Source organism: Hetaerina americana, unplaced genomic scaffold, assembly GCF_022747635.1.
Source record: "Hetaerina americana unplaced genomic scaffold, ioHetAmer1.1.p SCAF_8, whole genome shotgun sequence".
NCBI classification, from domain to species: Eukaryota; Metazoa; Arthropoda; class Insecta; order Odonata; family Calopterygidae; genus Hetaerina; species Hetaerina americana.
This window is the reverse complement of record NW_027287427.1, coordinates 909,740-927,583: the sequence shown is the minus strand read 5'-3', so window position 1 is coordinate 927,583 and position 17,844 is coordinate 909,740. Positions and strand designations below refer to the sequence as shown.

At 43.3% G+C, this 17,844-nt stretch overlaps 1 protein-coding gene across 1 annotated transcript; it reads right to left on the bottom strand.

Moving 5' to 3' along the window:
- Window positions 1-8,762: 8,762 nt before the first annotated feature.
- Window positions 8,763-16,462, bottom strand: LOC139697791 (uncharacterized). The gene is made up of 2 exons (XM_071596636.1): window positions 16,253-16,462; window positions 8,763-10,381 (listed from the first exon to the last, which is right to left on the bottom strand). Exon 2 carries the CDS (start codon window positions 10,147-10,149, stop codon window positions 8,884-8,886), a length of 1,266 nt encoding a protein of 421 aa, XP_071452737.1. The 5' UTR covers window positions 10,150-10,381; window positions 16,253-16,462; the 3' UTR covers window positions 8,763-8,883.
- Between the last annotated feature and the right edge of the window lie 1,382 nt (window positions 16,463-17,844).

Genomic DNA, 17,844 nt, shown 5'->3' with positions numbered 1-17,844 from the left:
TTACTTCAGATTTGATCTGTTTTTAAATGGTCGAATTGATCGGGCATTGTCCTCATAATATTTAGAAAGTGTCTCATTGAAACACATTTGGCAGTTCGGCGTGCGGTTGCGATGGAAGCAGAAAAAAAGTCAGATGATGTTAGCCGGATGAATCTGTTCATATATTTATCGCGTGAGCCATTAAAAAACAGTTACATATCTCAATTCATTTATCTATACCCCGAAGCGAAGCTCAGCAGATAAAAGAGTTCAATGCGTACGCAGCGAAGTTTGAACCGATGAATAAGTCCAATTTTCTCACTTAGGTGGCCTTCGGAATGTCGCTGCTAAGAACTATCAGTTCAAAATCCCAAATCGTGAAAGCTTTCAAACTCCGATTACTCCGCATCGACTTCATTAGGGTTTGAAATGATATTTAAAATTTAGAATCCCATCCTTTTTTTAAGCTTGAAATTTGCGGAGAGTCCGAATCAGTTTAAAAATTCGACGATTAGAGACAGCAGATAGAAATGCGTACCCGGCTGCCAAACCGTAACCTGTTTTTCACGAAAGATGCGAATGGATGGATGGATCTTCGCAGATGGATTGCTGCGGCGTGGCTGGACCGTTGGACTTCATCTTGAAAGGGCCCTTGCTACCCAGCCCTTGCTGCGTGCAGGCGCAAAGGGCGCCTGATGAGGAGGAGGAAGACGCCCGAAACTACTTCTGCCCAGGGGGCGGCGACGTCCGATCCAGAGGGTGCGCCCAAGCCCTATCGCGATTCATCGAGGAAAGGATGCTTCCCCTGGGCTTCCTCGGCATCTTGTCCATCCTCTTCAAGGTGCGTCCACCGAGCACCACTCATGGTGGTGGTCTATTATCGGATTAGTCAGTGAGTGATTGGGGCTCATTTTTAATCCCACCTGTTTCGAATACCAAAGGAATTTTGAAGTGGGTGAAATTAACTCTTGTTTGGAAATAAGGAATTCCGCTTAGCACTCACTCCATATATGCACGTTTTTTCTGTTTTCAATGTTTTTTCCCTTTCCCTAACATTTAAAAATATCCTTCCCCACCCTTACCCAGCCCACTAGGTGTGCTTGCGCACCCGCTGACACAGACATCTCTTTTTGGTGGATCGCTGGGCGTTAGTGTAGACGTGGATGACTGACTCATTGCGGAATCGTTGTCCCCCTCCAGTTACATGCCTGGTTGCGGTCACAGAGGGATACATGCATGGAACAGTGTCCATCTCGGACTGGATTTAGAGAATAGCATTAGAATTTTTTTAGTTTCTTAGATAGGTAAGTGGGCCAGGTCCGAAAACGTTCATCGATTTGGGCCAAGTTTTCCTTCGCATCTGCATATTCACCTTAAGGCGAAAAGAAGACGCGTTGCTCAAGAGAATAGGTCACCTGCCACTTGGAAAGTTTGACTATGAAATTTCGGTATAATTTAGCATTTCTTGGTATACTAGTTATTTTTTATAGTTTTTCAAATCCTATTCTATTTCTATGGACACGTTTTTCCCATTAAACGAAAGAAATGGAAAGAAACGATAAAATTGTGTCGGTCGGTGTGACCTGCTGTCTCCCGTAACAATTACGGGTCTACCAATATACATGAAACTGTTGAGTCAATATACGTTTAAAAATGCTATCTCCATGTCTGCATTAATCTCGTGTGGTATACTCTGAAAGGTAAGTCATTTAAGTGATAATGGACAACCCTGCCTTACACCTCTTCCTAATACTGTCCATCCGGACTCCCCGTTCCCCAATACAAACCTGAGCACTCTGAGATCTGTACAGGTTGCGGATTAGCCTCCTTTCCCGCCAATCTATTCCTATTTTTTGCAATATACTCATTATTTTTTCCCAATTCACTTTATCTTATGCTTTTTCGAAATCTACGAAACAGGCAAATACCTCCTGCTGGTATTCTATATTCCTCTCGATTTATAATCTCATTACTGCAATGGCATCACGCGTACCTCTCCCCTTCCTAAACCCAAACTGATCATCCCCTAAGTAATCATTTGCCCTACCCTCTATCCTTTTGTTTATGATCCTGAGAACAACTTTAGCTGCGTGGGATATCAAACTTATCGTCCTTTAGTCCTCACATAATGAACCTTTCATATTTTTCGGAATAGGAACTAAAACTGATCTCACAAAGTCTTCCGGCCAGATTCCCTCCTCATAAATACTACGGATCAGCCCATATAGCCTCTTCCTCCCACATTTTCCTAAGCATTTTAAAAGTTCCACGGGAATGTTATCTACCCCCACGGCCTTATTTAGTTTCATCTCCCTTAGTGCCCTTTCTATCTCATTGTCTAGTATGCTTGGACCTAAGCTGTCTTCCTCTACGTCATTTTCTTTTTCAATGTCTAACTTTGTTGGTCTGAGTTCATCTATACAGGGTTCGTCCGGAAAATAAGTGTACTGACTCCTGGGCTGGGCGCGCTGCTCCAGGCGCGCCCAGCACCGCTCTGACGGGCTGCGATTGGAGGGGGGTATGTTGGCAAGCGACGCTGAAAAAGGCAGTCGGCTCAGAGCTGTGGTGTAGTGAGGAGCTCTGTTAACGCGAACCTCCACGCTCGACCCACGTCACGGAACGCGATGCCGAAGTTTTTGGAGCAGCGTTATTCCATCAAATTTGCGGTAAAGCTTGGGAAATCGTCTACCGAAACTGTCGGTATGATTAACCAGGCTTACGGGGAGTCAGCCATGTCCAGAAACATGATCTTTCGGTGGCACAAGATGTTCGTGGAGGGCAGAGAAGAGGTCGACGACGAACCACGGCCTGGACGCCCATCACCGACACTCACCGACGAAAATGTGCGAAAAGTTCGCAATGTACTGAACTCTGATCGTCGTCTTAGTGTTCGGATGATAGCAGAGCAGTGTAATATGCCAAAAACAATAGTGCACGAAATTATTAGGCACCAATTACAGATGCGAAAAATTTGTGCAAAGTTGGTGCCGAAAGTGCTCAGTGATGATCAAAGACTCAATCGTTTGGAAATCGCGACACAACTTGCGGATCACTGCAAAAATGATCCACATTTTTTAGAGAACGTTGTTTCGGGTGACGAGACGTGGATCTTTGAATACTACCCGGAGTCGAAGAGACAAAGTGCGGAGTGGCACACCACATCATCACCCCGTCAAAAGAAAGCTCGCATGAGCAAATCTCGGATCAAGGCGATGCTCATTGTCTTTTTTGACAAAAGGGGAGTCGTCCACTACGAATTTGTGCCTGAACGACAAACTGTAAATGCTGCATTTTACGTCCAAGTGCTCGAGAGGCTTCGAAAACGAGTCGCCCGCGTCCGGCCAGCGATCAAAAACATCTGGCGGCTGCATCACGACAATGCGCCGTCTCACACCGCGCTTGTCGTGTCGGACTTCTTGGTCAAGCACGGCGTGGCAACGCTGCCGCACCCGCCCTACAGCCTGGACTTGGCACCACCGGACTTCTTTCTGTTCCCGAAGATAAAGAGGAGTTTGAAAGGAACGCGATACGGGACTTTGGACGCCGTCAAAGAGGCCGTGACGACGTGTCTTCGAGAGGTTCCCGATGATGCCTTCGCGGGAGCGTTCCAGGAATGGGAACGCCGCTGGAACAAGTGTATCGACTCACAAGGGTCCTATTTTGAGGAATATTAGCTTAAGATATGTAAAAGTGTAATACATTTTTTTTCCTGAGCTCAGAACACTTATTTTCCGGACGAACCCTATATACTCCTTCCATCTCTCTTGGATCTTTCCTGCGTCAACTATTACCTTACCCCCCTTATCTCTAACTGCAATCGTTGATCTCCCTTTCTTACTTCCCGATAACGATTTAACTTTGCTGTACAGCGCACCGATTTCACCCTTCCTCTGAAGACTTTCCATATCCTCGCACTGCATCTTCCACCATGCTTCTTTTGCTTTATTTGTTGCCCGCCTCAATTTATTGTTTAATTTTTGTACTTCATTTTGCCTAATTCTGTATTTATATTCTTCCATTTTCGCCGCTCATCCTTCTATGTAATCATCTCATCCGTGATCCATGGTTTCCCAGTCCTTTCAGCGCTAACAGTTCCAATAGTGTCTTTTGCGGCTTTAGATAACCCTTCCTTGATACTTTCCCATTTTTCTTCGATAGTACTTAGCTCTTTACCATCCTCCATGATTTCTTCTACCGTCTGTTTGTATTCCTTCCTTTTCTATCTGAATCTGAAGACGACAGCCGAGCTGTCGAAACGTCAAATAACATATTGTGAGTGTCTCTATATTCTACAAATCTACATCCGGGTTTATATATATATATATATATATATATATATATATATATATATGTATATATATATATATATATATATATATATATATATATATATATATATATATATATAATTTGATTATATAGATATAATTCAGTATCCTGAGATAGTGTGTGAAAAGATGCTCGTCCTTTGCATCCTTCCTAGCAAGTGATCATGTTCCTTACACAAGCTTCCCCGCTCTCGTATATGTTATACCCGTTTTGGCGCTTCATAAATAAAATGTTTGTGTTTGGTAAAGCGGCATGTTTATTATTTAGAATTTTGTCAACCGCTATCATTCTTATATTCTTCACGTATGATTGTGTGCATGTGGAATACATTTAATAAATTAACTGTTTCTTTTTTCTTTAATTCACAGATTTTCATGGCCACAATGTCCCTATTTTACTCAATTTCCCTCAAGATGGAAGGTCGTGGGCTTCTATTCATTACAGCATGACAGCGGAGAACAGTCGGGCATTCGATTGACAGGAAACGAAAGTAAACGAAAATGATATTGATTGATCAATACAAATATCATGTTGTCCATTGTTGGAGTAAGTCATACTCCACTGCTGCTTTATATTTATCTATTCATATCAACTGCCATCCCATGCCCTCGATCAATATTTAACGAGGAAGATATCATATTAATATGGTGAAATCCACATTATCTTGAATTGTACGGCGGAATCTTTCTTCTTTTGCCTTTTAGTGTTTATATGTTTGGTAACAAAGAGACTCATGTCTTGTGTGGAGCTTTATACTTTCAGTATTTTTGCTTTAAAGGTCTAATTACGTACATGGGGATACCTGACGACGTATTGACATTTTCCCCGCTTGTAGGAGCAACTTGTGAATGCATGATTTGCCACTTGAGTAGGCACCATAAGCGTTTGGTATTCTGGGTAGGTTTCTGGTAGTTTCACTCACTGTCATCGTCGAGTCGCGCTAAAAACGCAGATTTAATAGACTCCTAATTAAAATATAATTATCATAGTTAAATGGTAACTGAAATACGTCTCTACAATTTTCAATGGTCAACTCATTTTTCGCCGGACTTTATTTCAACGTTTATCTTTTATTTAAATCACGCACCCCGATTCCCTCTTGAGTTCTTGAGAGCATTTGTCGCAAAATATGCTGAACAATAAAATAAATCAGTGATAAAATTGTTGGAATTTGTTTGATTTCTTAGAAAAAGAAATATGGCGAAAGTTTTCCTCACTCTTTCCAATGATTAAATTCCTTCATTAAATGTTTCCATGCTTCTAAGATAATCTGCTTTGAATATGGTTACTTCTCCGTGGTAAAACATCTTTTCGGCTTGATCCATTCTCCTTCTTGATATCCGTTGACCTCACCTTTGTTGTTTGAATGTCATGCTACTTCCGAGTTAGCCAAGGATACTTTTTGACGTGCTGGGCCTACGCTCTTCACCACTCGAGCTACCGTGGAAACTTCCAAGGACACTCCCTTCTTCTTATTTCTACTCTCTTAACGAAACACACGGCCGTGCATTCTCTTTTGCGTATATACCTCCTCTCATTCAATTACCGAAAAGAATTAAATGGCGTGACCACCTATCTGTGCGATCTAAAAATACTTGATTTGGCCTTTTTTTAATCTGTTTTATCGATTGTAGATAGTAATGGTTCTTATTTATATAGATTACACTTAGGCATTGTTATTGAACCATATACTTACCCCTCAAATATATACATAATATATTCTGATATATAAACCATAAACACAGTAATGAACCCGAAGGTCTGTTTGATACGTGATGGCAGAGTTCACCCAGTACTACGGCCTATGCGGCGGGTGAAATTACTGATTTACAGGAATTACAGTGGGGAACAGATTACTCTCCGACACTTCTTCCTATCAACATATTCCTGCTGACCCTATCCCGCATTCCAAAAAGAAATAATCGCTTTCCTCCGAGACAACGCTTTCCTCCGAGACAACGGCCCTAAGGAGAATCTATCCCCCAGGGACATCTCCCTCCTTTCCCCTTCCCAACCACACACCCCTCACTTCTACATCCTTCCTAAGATCCACAAACCCAACAATCCAGGCCGCCCTATAGTCTCCTCTCGTAGCTCTCCGACCGAAAGAATTTCCGCCTACGTGGACCACTATCTCCAACCTTTAGTTCACTCCCTACCCTCATTTATAAAAGATACCTACCACTTCCTCAGATTGCTCCACTCAACTTCCCTCCCTCCTGACACCAAAATTACTATGGCTACTATCGATTTCACCACCTTATACACATCCATTCCTCACCAAGAAGGCCTTCCTTCATAGCCTTTTTACCTAGGCCAATGTTCCACACTCCTGAACTTTAGGATTAACAACCACCGCGCCTCGTGCAATCCCTCCTCCCCGTCCTATATATATAAATATAAATATATATATATATATATATATACATATACATATATATATATATTATATATTATATATATATAATATATATATATATATATATATGCATATGATATATATATGCATATACATATATATATATAATGTATAAATATATATTATATATATATGTATATATATATATAACCATAAACACAGTAATCAACCCGAAGGTCGGTTTAGTAGGTGATGGTACAGTTCCTAGTAAGCCCGACGGCGTGTGAAATTCACACATTAGGGTAGGGGGGCCAGTTCCTTTCCCTGTGCCGTTATGGTTTCCCAGGAGGATCTGGTACCCGAAAAATCACATAGCTTGGGTGGAGCTGCGGGTGCCCACAGTGCCTTGCCCGGGAATCAAACCCGGGACCCTCCGGTCAGCAGTCCTACGCTCTACCCACTGGACTACTGCTACCCATATATATATTATATATATATATATTATATATTATATATATAATATATATTATATATATACATAATATATATGTATATATATTTTTTATATATATATATATTATATATGTAACACGGAAGTGCCGACTAGTACAATGCACAGTAATACACAATATAGAAACACAAAAAAAGAAGAACACTCACACGTTATTTCTTGATATTTCGACGGAAACACTCCGTCTTCATCGGAAGATATAGAAGTAATGACTGCTGGAATTGTAGAGGTGAGGGGTGCGAGAGAAAGGGAAGGGGGCCATGGGAAGGGGAGAACGGGAGGCGGAGGAGGGGTGAGAGGAAAGGGAGAGGAGAGGCTAGAGGGGAGCGGAGATAGGCAAGGAGGGAGAGGGAGGAGGTGGAATTTACACAAAATCGGAAAAGAAAACAACCTGCTCACCACAACTATTGCAGCATATGAGACCCAGGTTTCAACTTACAAAGTATTGATCAAGACTTCGCAAGTCGAAACAAAGGCCACGTACACCAAAAGTCATGCGGAAAAACACTGTGTCCACCCTCCGATATGCATCGCTTCCACAAAGTAACAATTTTAGGCCACTCCCATCAGTGAACGACATTGAGGCCCGGATGCTGATAGGCCATACAGATGTAAATGAATGCCATTTCAAGAGTTTTTAATTCTATAGGGTTATCGGATGTGGGAAGGGACGCTAGGACGGAAACATTGTAACACTGGTTAAAAGGGTTATTATGATTATATGAGGGGCATTATGAAGGGGCATGTTTAGGGATGGGGAGACCCGCGGACGGGGAGGAGGGATTGCACGAGGCTCGGTGGTTGTTAATCCTAAGGTTCAGGGGTGTGGAACATTGGCCTAAGTAAAAGGCCGGGCAGATTTTACAGGTTAGAAGATATACAACATTCTTGGAAGTGCAGGAGGAGTGGGGGGAGTTAAATGGTGGGATGGAGTGGGGTGGAGTGGTGAAAATAGGGCAGGTTTTGCATCTTGCTCGATGGCATGGAGTGGGTATGGCTCTGGGGGTGTGAGGGGATTTTGAGAGCGGCTTGGTGGATTTGAGGATATCTGCTAGGTTGGCGGGGCGTTAGAAGGTGACAGAGGGGCATTTGGGAAGAAGGTTGGAGGAAGTGTTGTGATTTTTGAGGTGCTCACCAGAAAACATCTTAATTCCGTGACAATTATTTTCAAAATGAATTAATGAAAACAGCGGTTAAACTTCGGGTCAAATGTATCCCTTAGAGAGGTACGGAATAAGGTCATAAACCAATCCATTACTTAATAATGCATTTGAACACTTTAGGAACTATATTTTTTAGTAGGTGGTACGTAAATTTTTAGAAAACCATACTATTGATAAAGTGTATGGAAAAACCATTCTTTGTGATATTAGACCTCTGTAAATGACACATTAGTGTAATTAAAAATCTAATTTATTATTTTGTAATTTTCTAATACTTACCTAGTAAGAAAGCTAATTTGTCTAATTTGACACTATTTTTTTCATTTAGGAGTTTTTCAAAATGAATTCGAAACATTATTGCAAAACTTCAAAGTATTTTAAAATGGAATATAATAAGAAACTATACATAATATTCTTATTCTTTTCATAAGTCCTCTTTTCTTATACAAGTTTTCGAATAACACTGAAGTTATTACAAGGTATATGCGTCCTTTGTGTGTCCACGATTTCCCAAAAATCTTCAGTATCACTTACGGTCGTCATCAAATTTTATCAGATAACCTCTCGTAGTCGTAAATTATTTCTTTTTTCCGTTGTAACCAAGCTGGGGATACGTTCAGAGCCCGCTTAAAGTTAAGGCGTAGAATATAGTTAAGAATGGCGCGCGCACCAGGTATCGTCAGCAGGAAACGGAAAATAAACCACTGGGCGTAGAACGTTGCCGTCTCCATCCAAGTCATAATGGAGCGCAAGTGGGGCACAGGAATGCCCAGCACCCACATAAGGTAGGCTATCATTCCGCCGAAAGTGTTGAAGCCGCCGTAGTAGTTGAGGCCTTCCAGGACGCATCTATACATGTGCTCCCAATCCGGCGTCAGGCCTCTGAAACCCGGTTTCACCCATTTCTCTACTATTGCCCGACACCTTTCCCGGGTCGCGTCGAGACCGTCCCCCGAACAAATGTTGTAGCGGTCTTTGATTCCGAGGAGATATCCCACGCACCTCCACAGATGGCAATAGCCTTCCAGATGTTCCTTGGTTGCGCCGTGGATACCGAAGTACTCCGGGTACAGGATGGGCAACGCCACGAAGCCGAATTGCGTGAAGGCGAGGTCAAGTTGGTTGACGAAAACGAACTCCCCGTGTTCTTTGCTCGCAGTCGAGAGACCGGCGAATGGACAGATTGACTCGTCGACGTCCATTTCGGCGAAATCTTTTTTCAGCACCTCGAGGTGAGTGGACCACACGCCAGTCTCCCTTCCGGTCACGGTGGTCTTGGAACGAAGCTCCTCCCTGCTCGCCTCGTTCATCTTCTTGAATACGGAAGCGTGCATGATTCGCACGGCCGCCATGCTTCTGTAACCTTCACTCTTCTTGTCAAAGAAGTCGGTTTCGTACCAGGACATGATCCTGCAGACCGTGGAGAGGTAGCGACGGTATGCTTTGTAGGGCGTGTCGGATTTCCCGGTGAATATGAGGGGTTCGAGACCCGACTGAAAGGAGAATATCATGGCCAGAGCCGGCACTTGCGTGGAAACGACTGCGAATAGGTATTTGGTGGCGAATTCCCTCCCCTTCCTCAGCAGGTCTTCGTCCAGCCAGGGAGGTTTCGAGTTCATGGGCACATCCGTATCCAAGGGCACGGTGGAGCCCTCGGAGAGAACCCCGAGGAAGGACACGCCGCTGTTTCCAGGGGTTCTCGCGAGCGGTGCCATCGATGATGCTGTGACGGGGGGGGATCTGGCATCGCCCTTTCCTCGACGACTGGCCCCTTCCCCGCTCTTCGGTCCAGATTCGAGGGCGCACATCTTGCACCCAGGCCGAGACGTCGGCTAATCACTCCCGTTTATGCACCAAGGAACCACCGACCCTTTCCCCTCTCGGAAGGAGGTGCAGGCGCCCACGGGGATTGGCCAACGGTCGATGGGTCGTGATGATTTGCAAATGTGTATGGAGTTGCCTCGATGCTCTATTTTTGGCCTCCGCCGGTGCGCATCTCCTCGGTGCTATTCGTCATTGACTCAAATCCTTCCGTGACGACTGAAAATAAAACAGTAACTGTTAATTATTACTCGTCAAAAACACTCCCTGCTTGATTCCGATTTATATTTAATCGTCGTTATAGCGTGACTGTTTGATCAGCTAATTTTGATTTAAAAGGGCAGTTAGAAAGGTTCTCGGAATCACCACCAGATGTCAGCGCTAGCGCAACAAGTTTCTCGCTAAGTAATAATTAATTCTTTATGAGTAAATAAAGCTTTCCTGAGCACGCGTCAGTGCTCTGGAAAGAGATGCGTGGTGCGGACGACTCTCTGTCATTGTTTCCGTCTACTGATTTGTGAAGATAGGAAAAATTGAGATTCGAGCAGCGGTTAAATACTTCACAAAGAAAGGTATGAAGGCAAAGGAAATTCATGCCGACTTTCAGAATATTCTGAGGGACTCCTTCATATTCAACCATTTCCAAATGGGTAAACGAGTTTAAATTTGGTCGGGACAGCTTAGACGATGATCCGCGTAGTGGTCGGCCAAAATTGTGCCTTTACCCCAGAAAAGTTTTCAGAAGTTCTTCAAGTGGTGATGGAGGCTCGCCGACTAAAAGTGGGCGAAATCGCCGAAGTTTTAGGGATATCATCTGAACGGGCATACCACATTTTAACAAAGGGATTTGAAATGAGAAAATAATGGGTGGCACGACAATTGACGCAGGATCACAAACACATCCGAGAGGAAATGTTCGAACAGTGGTTGACCCGTTTTAAGAGCAACCAACAAGATTTTTCCTGAGTCGATTTGTGACCGCAGATGAAACTATGATCCATACTCCAGAGGCAAAACAGTTGTCAAAGCAGTGGTAGCATGTAGATTCACCGCCACCAAAGAAAGCAAAGGCAATACGGTCGACCAGAAAGGTGAAAGCTTCAGATTTTTGGGATACGAAAGGGATTCTGCAGACAGATTATCTTACTATTGGTCAAAAAATTACTGGAAATTACTACGCTAACTTCCAGGACCAACTACAGCAGAAGATGCACGAAAAAAGGCCAGGTTTGGCAAGGAAGAAAGTCATCCTTCATGAAGACAATGGACGCCCACGCACAAGTGTCGTTGCCATGGCAAACATACGTGAACAAAGATACGAATCGTTGCCACACCCGCCTTATTCGGCTCCTTTTAGATTTCTACCTCTTCGCCAAGCTGCCCAAAGTTTTCCCTAACGGACGGAGATAGTCTTCAAACAAAGAACTAAAAGCCGAAGTAGACGGGTATTTCGCAAGCCTTCTTCACACTTTCCGAAATTGGGATAAATACATTTGAACGCCGCGAGGCTAAGTGCATTAGTGTACTAGATTGAAAGAGAAAAAAGTGTCAATGAGGTAAGTAGTTCATTTCTATTCCATACCGAGAACTTTTCAAATCACCCTCGTATTATGGAGCTGAGTTTTACCAATTCCATTTTCGTTGCACACATCAAAAGAAAAATGCAGGCATAACAGTGCATCGATATAATGAAATATGGCATGAGAACATATTACGTAGAATTACAGCTTTATTCTTTCTAAATGCCATTATTCATGCATCTGTCACCTGGGTCAGTTGCATTCGACTTTAGGTTTCTCTGTGCAGTCAGCGCTTAGTGGTCGAGTGACGAAAGGGGTCGATGTCGATTGTTCAGGTATTATTTGGAGCACACTCAAGAAACCTTATGAGGCAATTTCATCACTGCGCATTGAATAACGAAGCAAAACTATTTAAGTTCAACATCTCGTAAATTTGGAGGAAAATTCAAGCTCTAATTTCAATTTGAAATTTCTTGTTTGCTTGATAAGCTTACAATATATTGTAAAGCATGGGCCACGTGAGAATTCGACCCTCTTCACAATGCGGCACGGGTGTAGGCAGGGAGAACAGGGGAGGGAGAAGGGGAGGGGAAAGTAGGAGGGTTACCCTAGTGGGCATAGTTCAATCCGGGGTCCGAGCACCCTCCTAGGAGCCAAATGAACGCATCCTCGAGGATTTTGGGCTTTATCGGTGAAACTTATGGGGAGGGAGGTCATATTTGATAGGTTAAAACAGTCATCAAAAGAAACAGGGACGGGGAGATGTCTGGGCAGAGATGATGACGCGAAATAAGGGTTTCAGGGGGCGCGGTGATTGTTGGTGCGAATGTTGATGGGTGTGGAGCATTACCCAACGCAGGAGGAGGGAGAGCGTCAGCAGAGTTCAAGGGGAGCAAGGGGTGGTAGAAATCGGGACATATTTCCCATTAGGGTCGCTTGCAAGGTGTCAGTCAGTATGGATTTTTGGATGAGGACGAAGGATTTACGTATACATATTTAGGGCTTAGTGTATTTCAATAAGTCGGATAAATTGGTGGTTCGTTTTAAAGTGAAGGAGGGACATTTGGGTAAATGCTTGCCTTTTCCTTGGGGTTTTTCAAAACGAAAAAGAGGCCTTTGAAAATATTTTCGAGGGACTGAATACCTGGGAGGTGCATTGAATACCGGTATGCTGTGCAGATGGAAATGGTATACGAGTTAATTTCTTGGAAAAGTTTGCGAGAGCGGATGAAAGTTTCGGAGGGTTTTTTTATTAAAAAAGGACTCTGGGTGTCCGATTTTTAAGAAAGTGTCGTGAAAATTGATGAAAATATATCACGGGAGTTTGGATTGCATTGTCGGTGACCACGGTTGGAGAAAGAGTATAAAGGAGTGTGTATAACGTGCGATGGGTGCCACAGCTGGTGAAGGGAAGGTACTGCTAAGTTTCTCGGATAGGACAGAGGTATGGAATTTTCGATTGGTGAGGGATATTTTAACGTCGAGGAAAGTGATTTCTGAGAAAGAGTTAGTGGAGGCGAAGGATAGAGGTGAGAAGGAAGGCATTGAGGCAGGAAAAATATTTAATGGAATGAATGCTATGTGGACAGAGGCCAGAGAAGGAATGTATCATCCATGCATGTGGCCCATAAGAGACGTTATACGCGGTAATGGGAAAGAATTTTTGGACTTATGCCTTTTGTGATGTCTGAGCTAAGTGCTTTTAATAAATCAACGCTATTCACTGCAGAATTCAATCACCTTCTCCTCGCGGTCATTCCTTGTTCCTAAACCGTAGTTGTCCATCATCTCTTCCTTCGCTCTCTCCCTAGCTTTTCAATCCCCCATCACTATTACATGTTTCCCTCAATGAACACCCGCAATAAAATTGATTTACTAATGGTATACTCCATTGACTTCTCCCTCCCAGTACTTGCTTGACGGCATGGAGACCTGAGCAATGACCATGTTCGATGGTTCAGCTTTTACTTATACTAATAATATTCTATCAGCCGCCCCTGCCTTATGCTCACTACGACTCTACAGACTTCTGTGTTCAGTACAGGGTCGCACCCAAAAGTGGTAGGACTGATTTTCTCTGGCGCGAACGGAGCGGTGGAGGGGGGTCTGCCTGGCAGGGTAAGGTGGAGGGGGCTCTTAGCAACAGACCGACACCAACCTCAGTCACCTGCGGGCTGTCGTTGAGTGAGGACACCGTTTTTAGTGAAGCAAGTTTTTTCTCCGCATCGAAAAACAAAATGAATCTGAATTTAGAGCAACGTTATTCCGTGAAGTTTTGTGCGAAACTCGGGAAGACGGAAACTGAGACCCTCGATATGATCAAGCAGGCTTATGGGGATACTGCCTTAAGCCTTTCCACAGTATTTGAGTGGCACAAGTTGTTTAAAGAGGGTAGGGAGCTCGTTGAAGACGACCATCGCTCCGGACGGCCGTCGACGGCAAGAACCGACACGAATGTGGACAGAGTCAGAGGACACTGCTGAACACAGACCACCAGGGGAGACTGCGAATGCGAACTTTTACGTGCAGGTGCTCACCCGCCTCCGAGAACGCGTGAAAAGAGTCCGACTGGCCATCGCAAACTGCAGGGTGCTTCATCATGACAACGCGCCGTGCCATGTCGCGCTCGTCGTCAGACAGCTCCTGGTCAAATACGGCGTTGCCACGTTGCCGCACCCGCCCTATTCTCCCGATCTGGCACCACCGGACTTCTTCTTCTTCCCCCTGATGAAAAGACAGCTCAAGGGACGACGTTTTGACTCGATAAAGGCCGTTCAAGAGGCTTCGACGAGGGTCATCAACGGCATCCCCAAAGAAAATTTCCAGCGGGCGTACGGGGAATGGGAGCAACGTTATACTAAGTGTGTAGCAGCTCAAGGAGCACACTTTGAAGATTATTAAGTCGATGTAAGTATATCGTCAATAAAATTCTTGTAAAAAAATCAGTCCTACCACTTTTGGGTGCGACCCTGTATAATTACTGATGACAAGGAAAACCATACTATAACGTAGGTAATGTACGAGTTCGGACCGGTGTGGAAAATGTACCACCTCTAGGACGAAGCCAAATCGATTTGTTGTCCAACACTTTCTGGACGAAGAAATTATTTTGGCGCCTTATAGGTTCGATGCGTTACACCATAATATGACCTTTTTACAGTAAATGGAGAGATGTTGATACCTAACATAACTAGAGTCGTAATTAAGCCATTTTAATTCGGTTCGGACTTCAGTAGATGAGGGTCTATCGACATGAAGACTCTTCATTGGCTCTACGTGCGTAGAATTGGAATTAAGTAATATTTAGGTAATGTTAGAGTTAAGTATTTAATCGCCTACTCATTAATGACTTTACTCACATCGCAGGAGAGTAACTCCTAAAATACATATGGTCATACAACGTATTGTGGAAAATGAAGAACTTGACTCAAACTTAACTAGGTAAGTTCTGAGTGTTTTGAACTTTCATAGATTATAAAAATTATCTATTTGAATATCCTTCGGAATTTTTTCCTAAAACTAATATCATTTTCCTTATGAAACGAAGTAAAAATTATAAAAATAAATATCGTTCTTTGCGAACTAATAGGAAACTCCGGAGAACTCTTTACCTTAACGCGTGAGCTAGCAGTCGGTTTTTATGAGCGAATCTTAAAAAAACAAGCCCTACCTCCGAATTGCTGTGCTATAGAGTTTTATAAAAGTGGGAGTTTCCTTCCCGCTTTCAGTTTCAAACATGTTCTTTTAAGCACATGATCCCGCAGTAAAGTTTATATTTAAATTGCATAAATACAAGAAATATGTCAAATAGAAACATCATAAATCAAGAATGCAATAAAATGAAATAGAACATGTAAATAATCAGTGCAATTATAGAGGGGTGGTGTATGGCTGGTTTCACGAGTACATTCAGAAAATAAGCGGAAAGAACGCAGAGTGTACCGACGCAAAGGTTCAGCGACTGAATAAACAAATTCATTCAGAATATTTTCCATATTATAATATTCAAAACATAATAGGTTTCTTCACCGTGAAACAATGCCAATCCGGTCCCGTCGCACAATTTCCTTCGGGCCCGTGGACATACGTAAAAAGGAGTCCGATCAAGTATTCAGAGTTCAAAGCTTGTTCAATCCGAGATGATTGAGATAACAGGCGATACTCACGGGATTGATTGGCTGGAAATTTATTGGTTGGTGTTTTGAGAGGAAGTCCACAGGTCGAGTCTCGCATTCTTGCGCGAGAGAATGAAGGAGAATGAGATTGGAATGAAACGGCGTCGAAATCAACCCAATCACACCTGACACGCACGCCAGAGTCACGCGACAATGTATTTTTTACGATGAGCGAGAAAATATTCACGATCTGATTCAAATCGCTATTCAAAATTCAAATAAATCGTCTTAAAAGATCACCGCGAAGTGCTGGTTCGCGTGATCCTTTCGTCTATGCATTCGCGGCAGGAAATTCTGATAGTTTCAAAAGACGCGGTCGGCGAATCGATCCCTCGAACACATGTGGGATTGACTGGTCACGTACGAGTCGTTCTCGTTTAAGAGTCGCCTCTCACCTGGAGGAGCAGTGGACTCCTATCAAGGCGATTCGCTCCTCTTCATTCGCTTGATGTGCGCGCCGTAAATTTGACGCGAAGAGCAGCGCCCAGCTTACTGGAACCGTGTGCTCGTTTTCCCTGACTTGCGATTCACTCCCTCAGCCTCCCATCAAGCACTGGGGTTTCCCGCGGCGTTGCCGCTTGGCTCGTTCGGCATCGCTGCCGACTCGAGCGCCGCCGCCCTTATCGGTCGCCCTGACGCTCGGACTTGGTTACCGGTCACACTCTCTCCCTCCCACTCTCTGTCGATGGTGAGTCTATGATCAGATTAGCCGAGTGGCAAGATGATGAGTGCACTAATGGACTCCGTATCGATTTGGTTACATTGTCCACGCACCTTTGAGCTCCTCGGTGGTCGTTTTCTTCGGTGAAAATATTAGTTTCCGCTATCGTCGGAAATAATCAATGTGGAATGCAACACCTGTTCTTCTTTATTTGGCGCAATGAATGAAATGTCAGATTGGCTGCATTATATAATGTATACATAAAATCATGGCACACTCGTGAATAGAATTCTTAGTTATTGACTAGTGGACTCGGGTTAAAATCCGGAGAACTCTTTACCTTAACGCAAACTGTTATTTTTGTATTCAATCGCTCAGTTCTCCATGCTAACAAGCCATCGCAGGGGAGCAGAGGTGGATAGGGTATATAAGATGCTGAAGTACTTAAATATTAGTGTTCCTGGGAGGAACATTGGATACTGATTGGGTTTTGAATTGCAAAGGTAGGTGAAGGAATAGAAGGTAGTGAGGTGGAGGACTACAGTTTAGGAACAGGGAAAGGCTTTGTCTGTTTTTAAGTTTCCCCTTCCATCCCTCGTCTCTCTCTGTGTATGGGGGACCCTCCCGCTACCTGCAGCGATGGGTCACATTCCCCACCTGTGTCCTTGGGGGGAGGAGACCATTGTATGTTGCATGTCCATGTGGTAGTGGCATTTCGCCTTCTTACTTTTCAAATTCTAGTTCGCGAGTTTTTGGATACATTTTTCTACTGCATCATAAGGTGCAATTGCTTGTTATTTGATACTATTTGTATTTGCATGCTTGTAAGTTGAAAGTAGTTTTTGCATGAATGTATACGTCACATCTAGCTCAAGGCATAAAGCATTGTTAACTCTTTTTTATAAAATGTTTGCTTTAATTGTGTAAATTGTATTAGTGGGTATCGGTTGGGAAAAACCATTTTGAAAAATATTATGTAGATTTCGTACACTTGATGCACCCCACGTATTTTCCCACGACAGTCAAATTTATAATGTTTCGAATGTTATTAATCAAGTGTGTATTATAAGAAGGAAATTCGATTGCAAATCCATTCCATTTTTTAAAGAGGATATTATACTTTTGTACATAAATAATGAGTAAATAAATATTCTGACATTGGTATAATTTTGCCAAAAATTTGTCTGCACGTATCTTAGAACTCTTCAAGTAACTAATCAGCTGCATGAACTCAAGGGTCATTTCTTAATGCAAGGTTCCTTACGGAGAAATCCCCGAGAACAATGTTGTCTGTAATTTTCCTTCCCATCCATCCAGGGCGTGGAA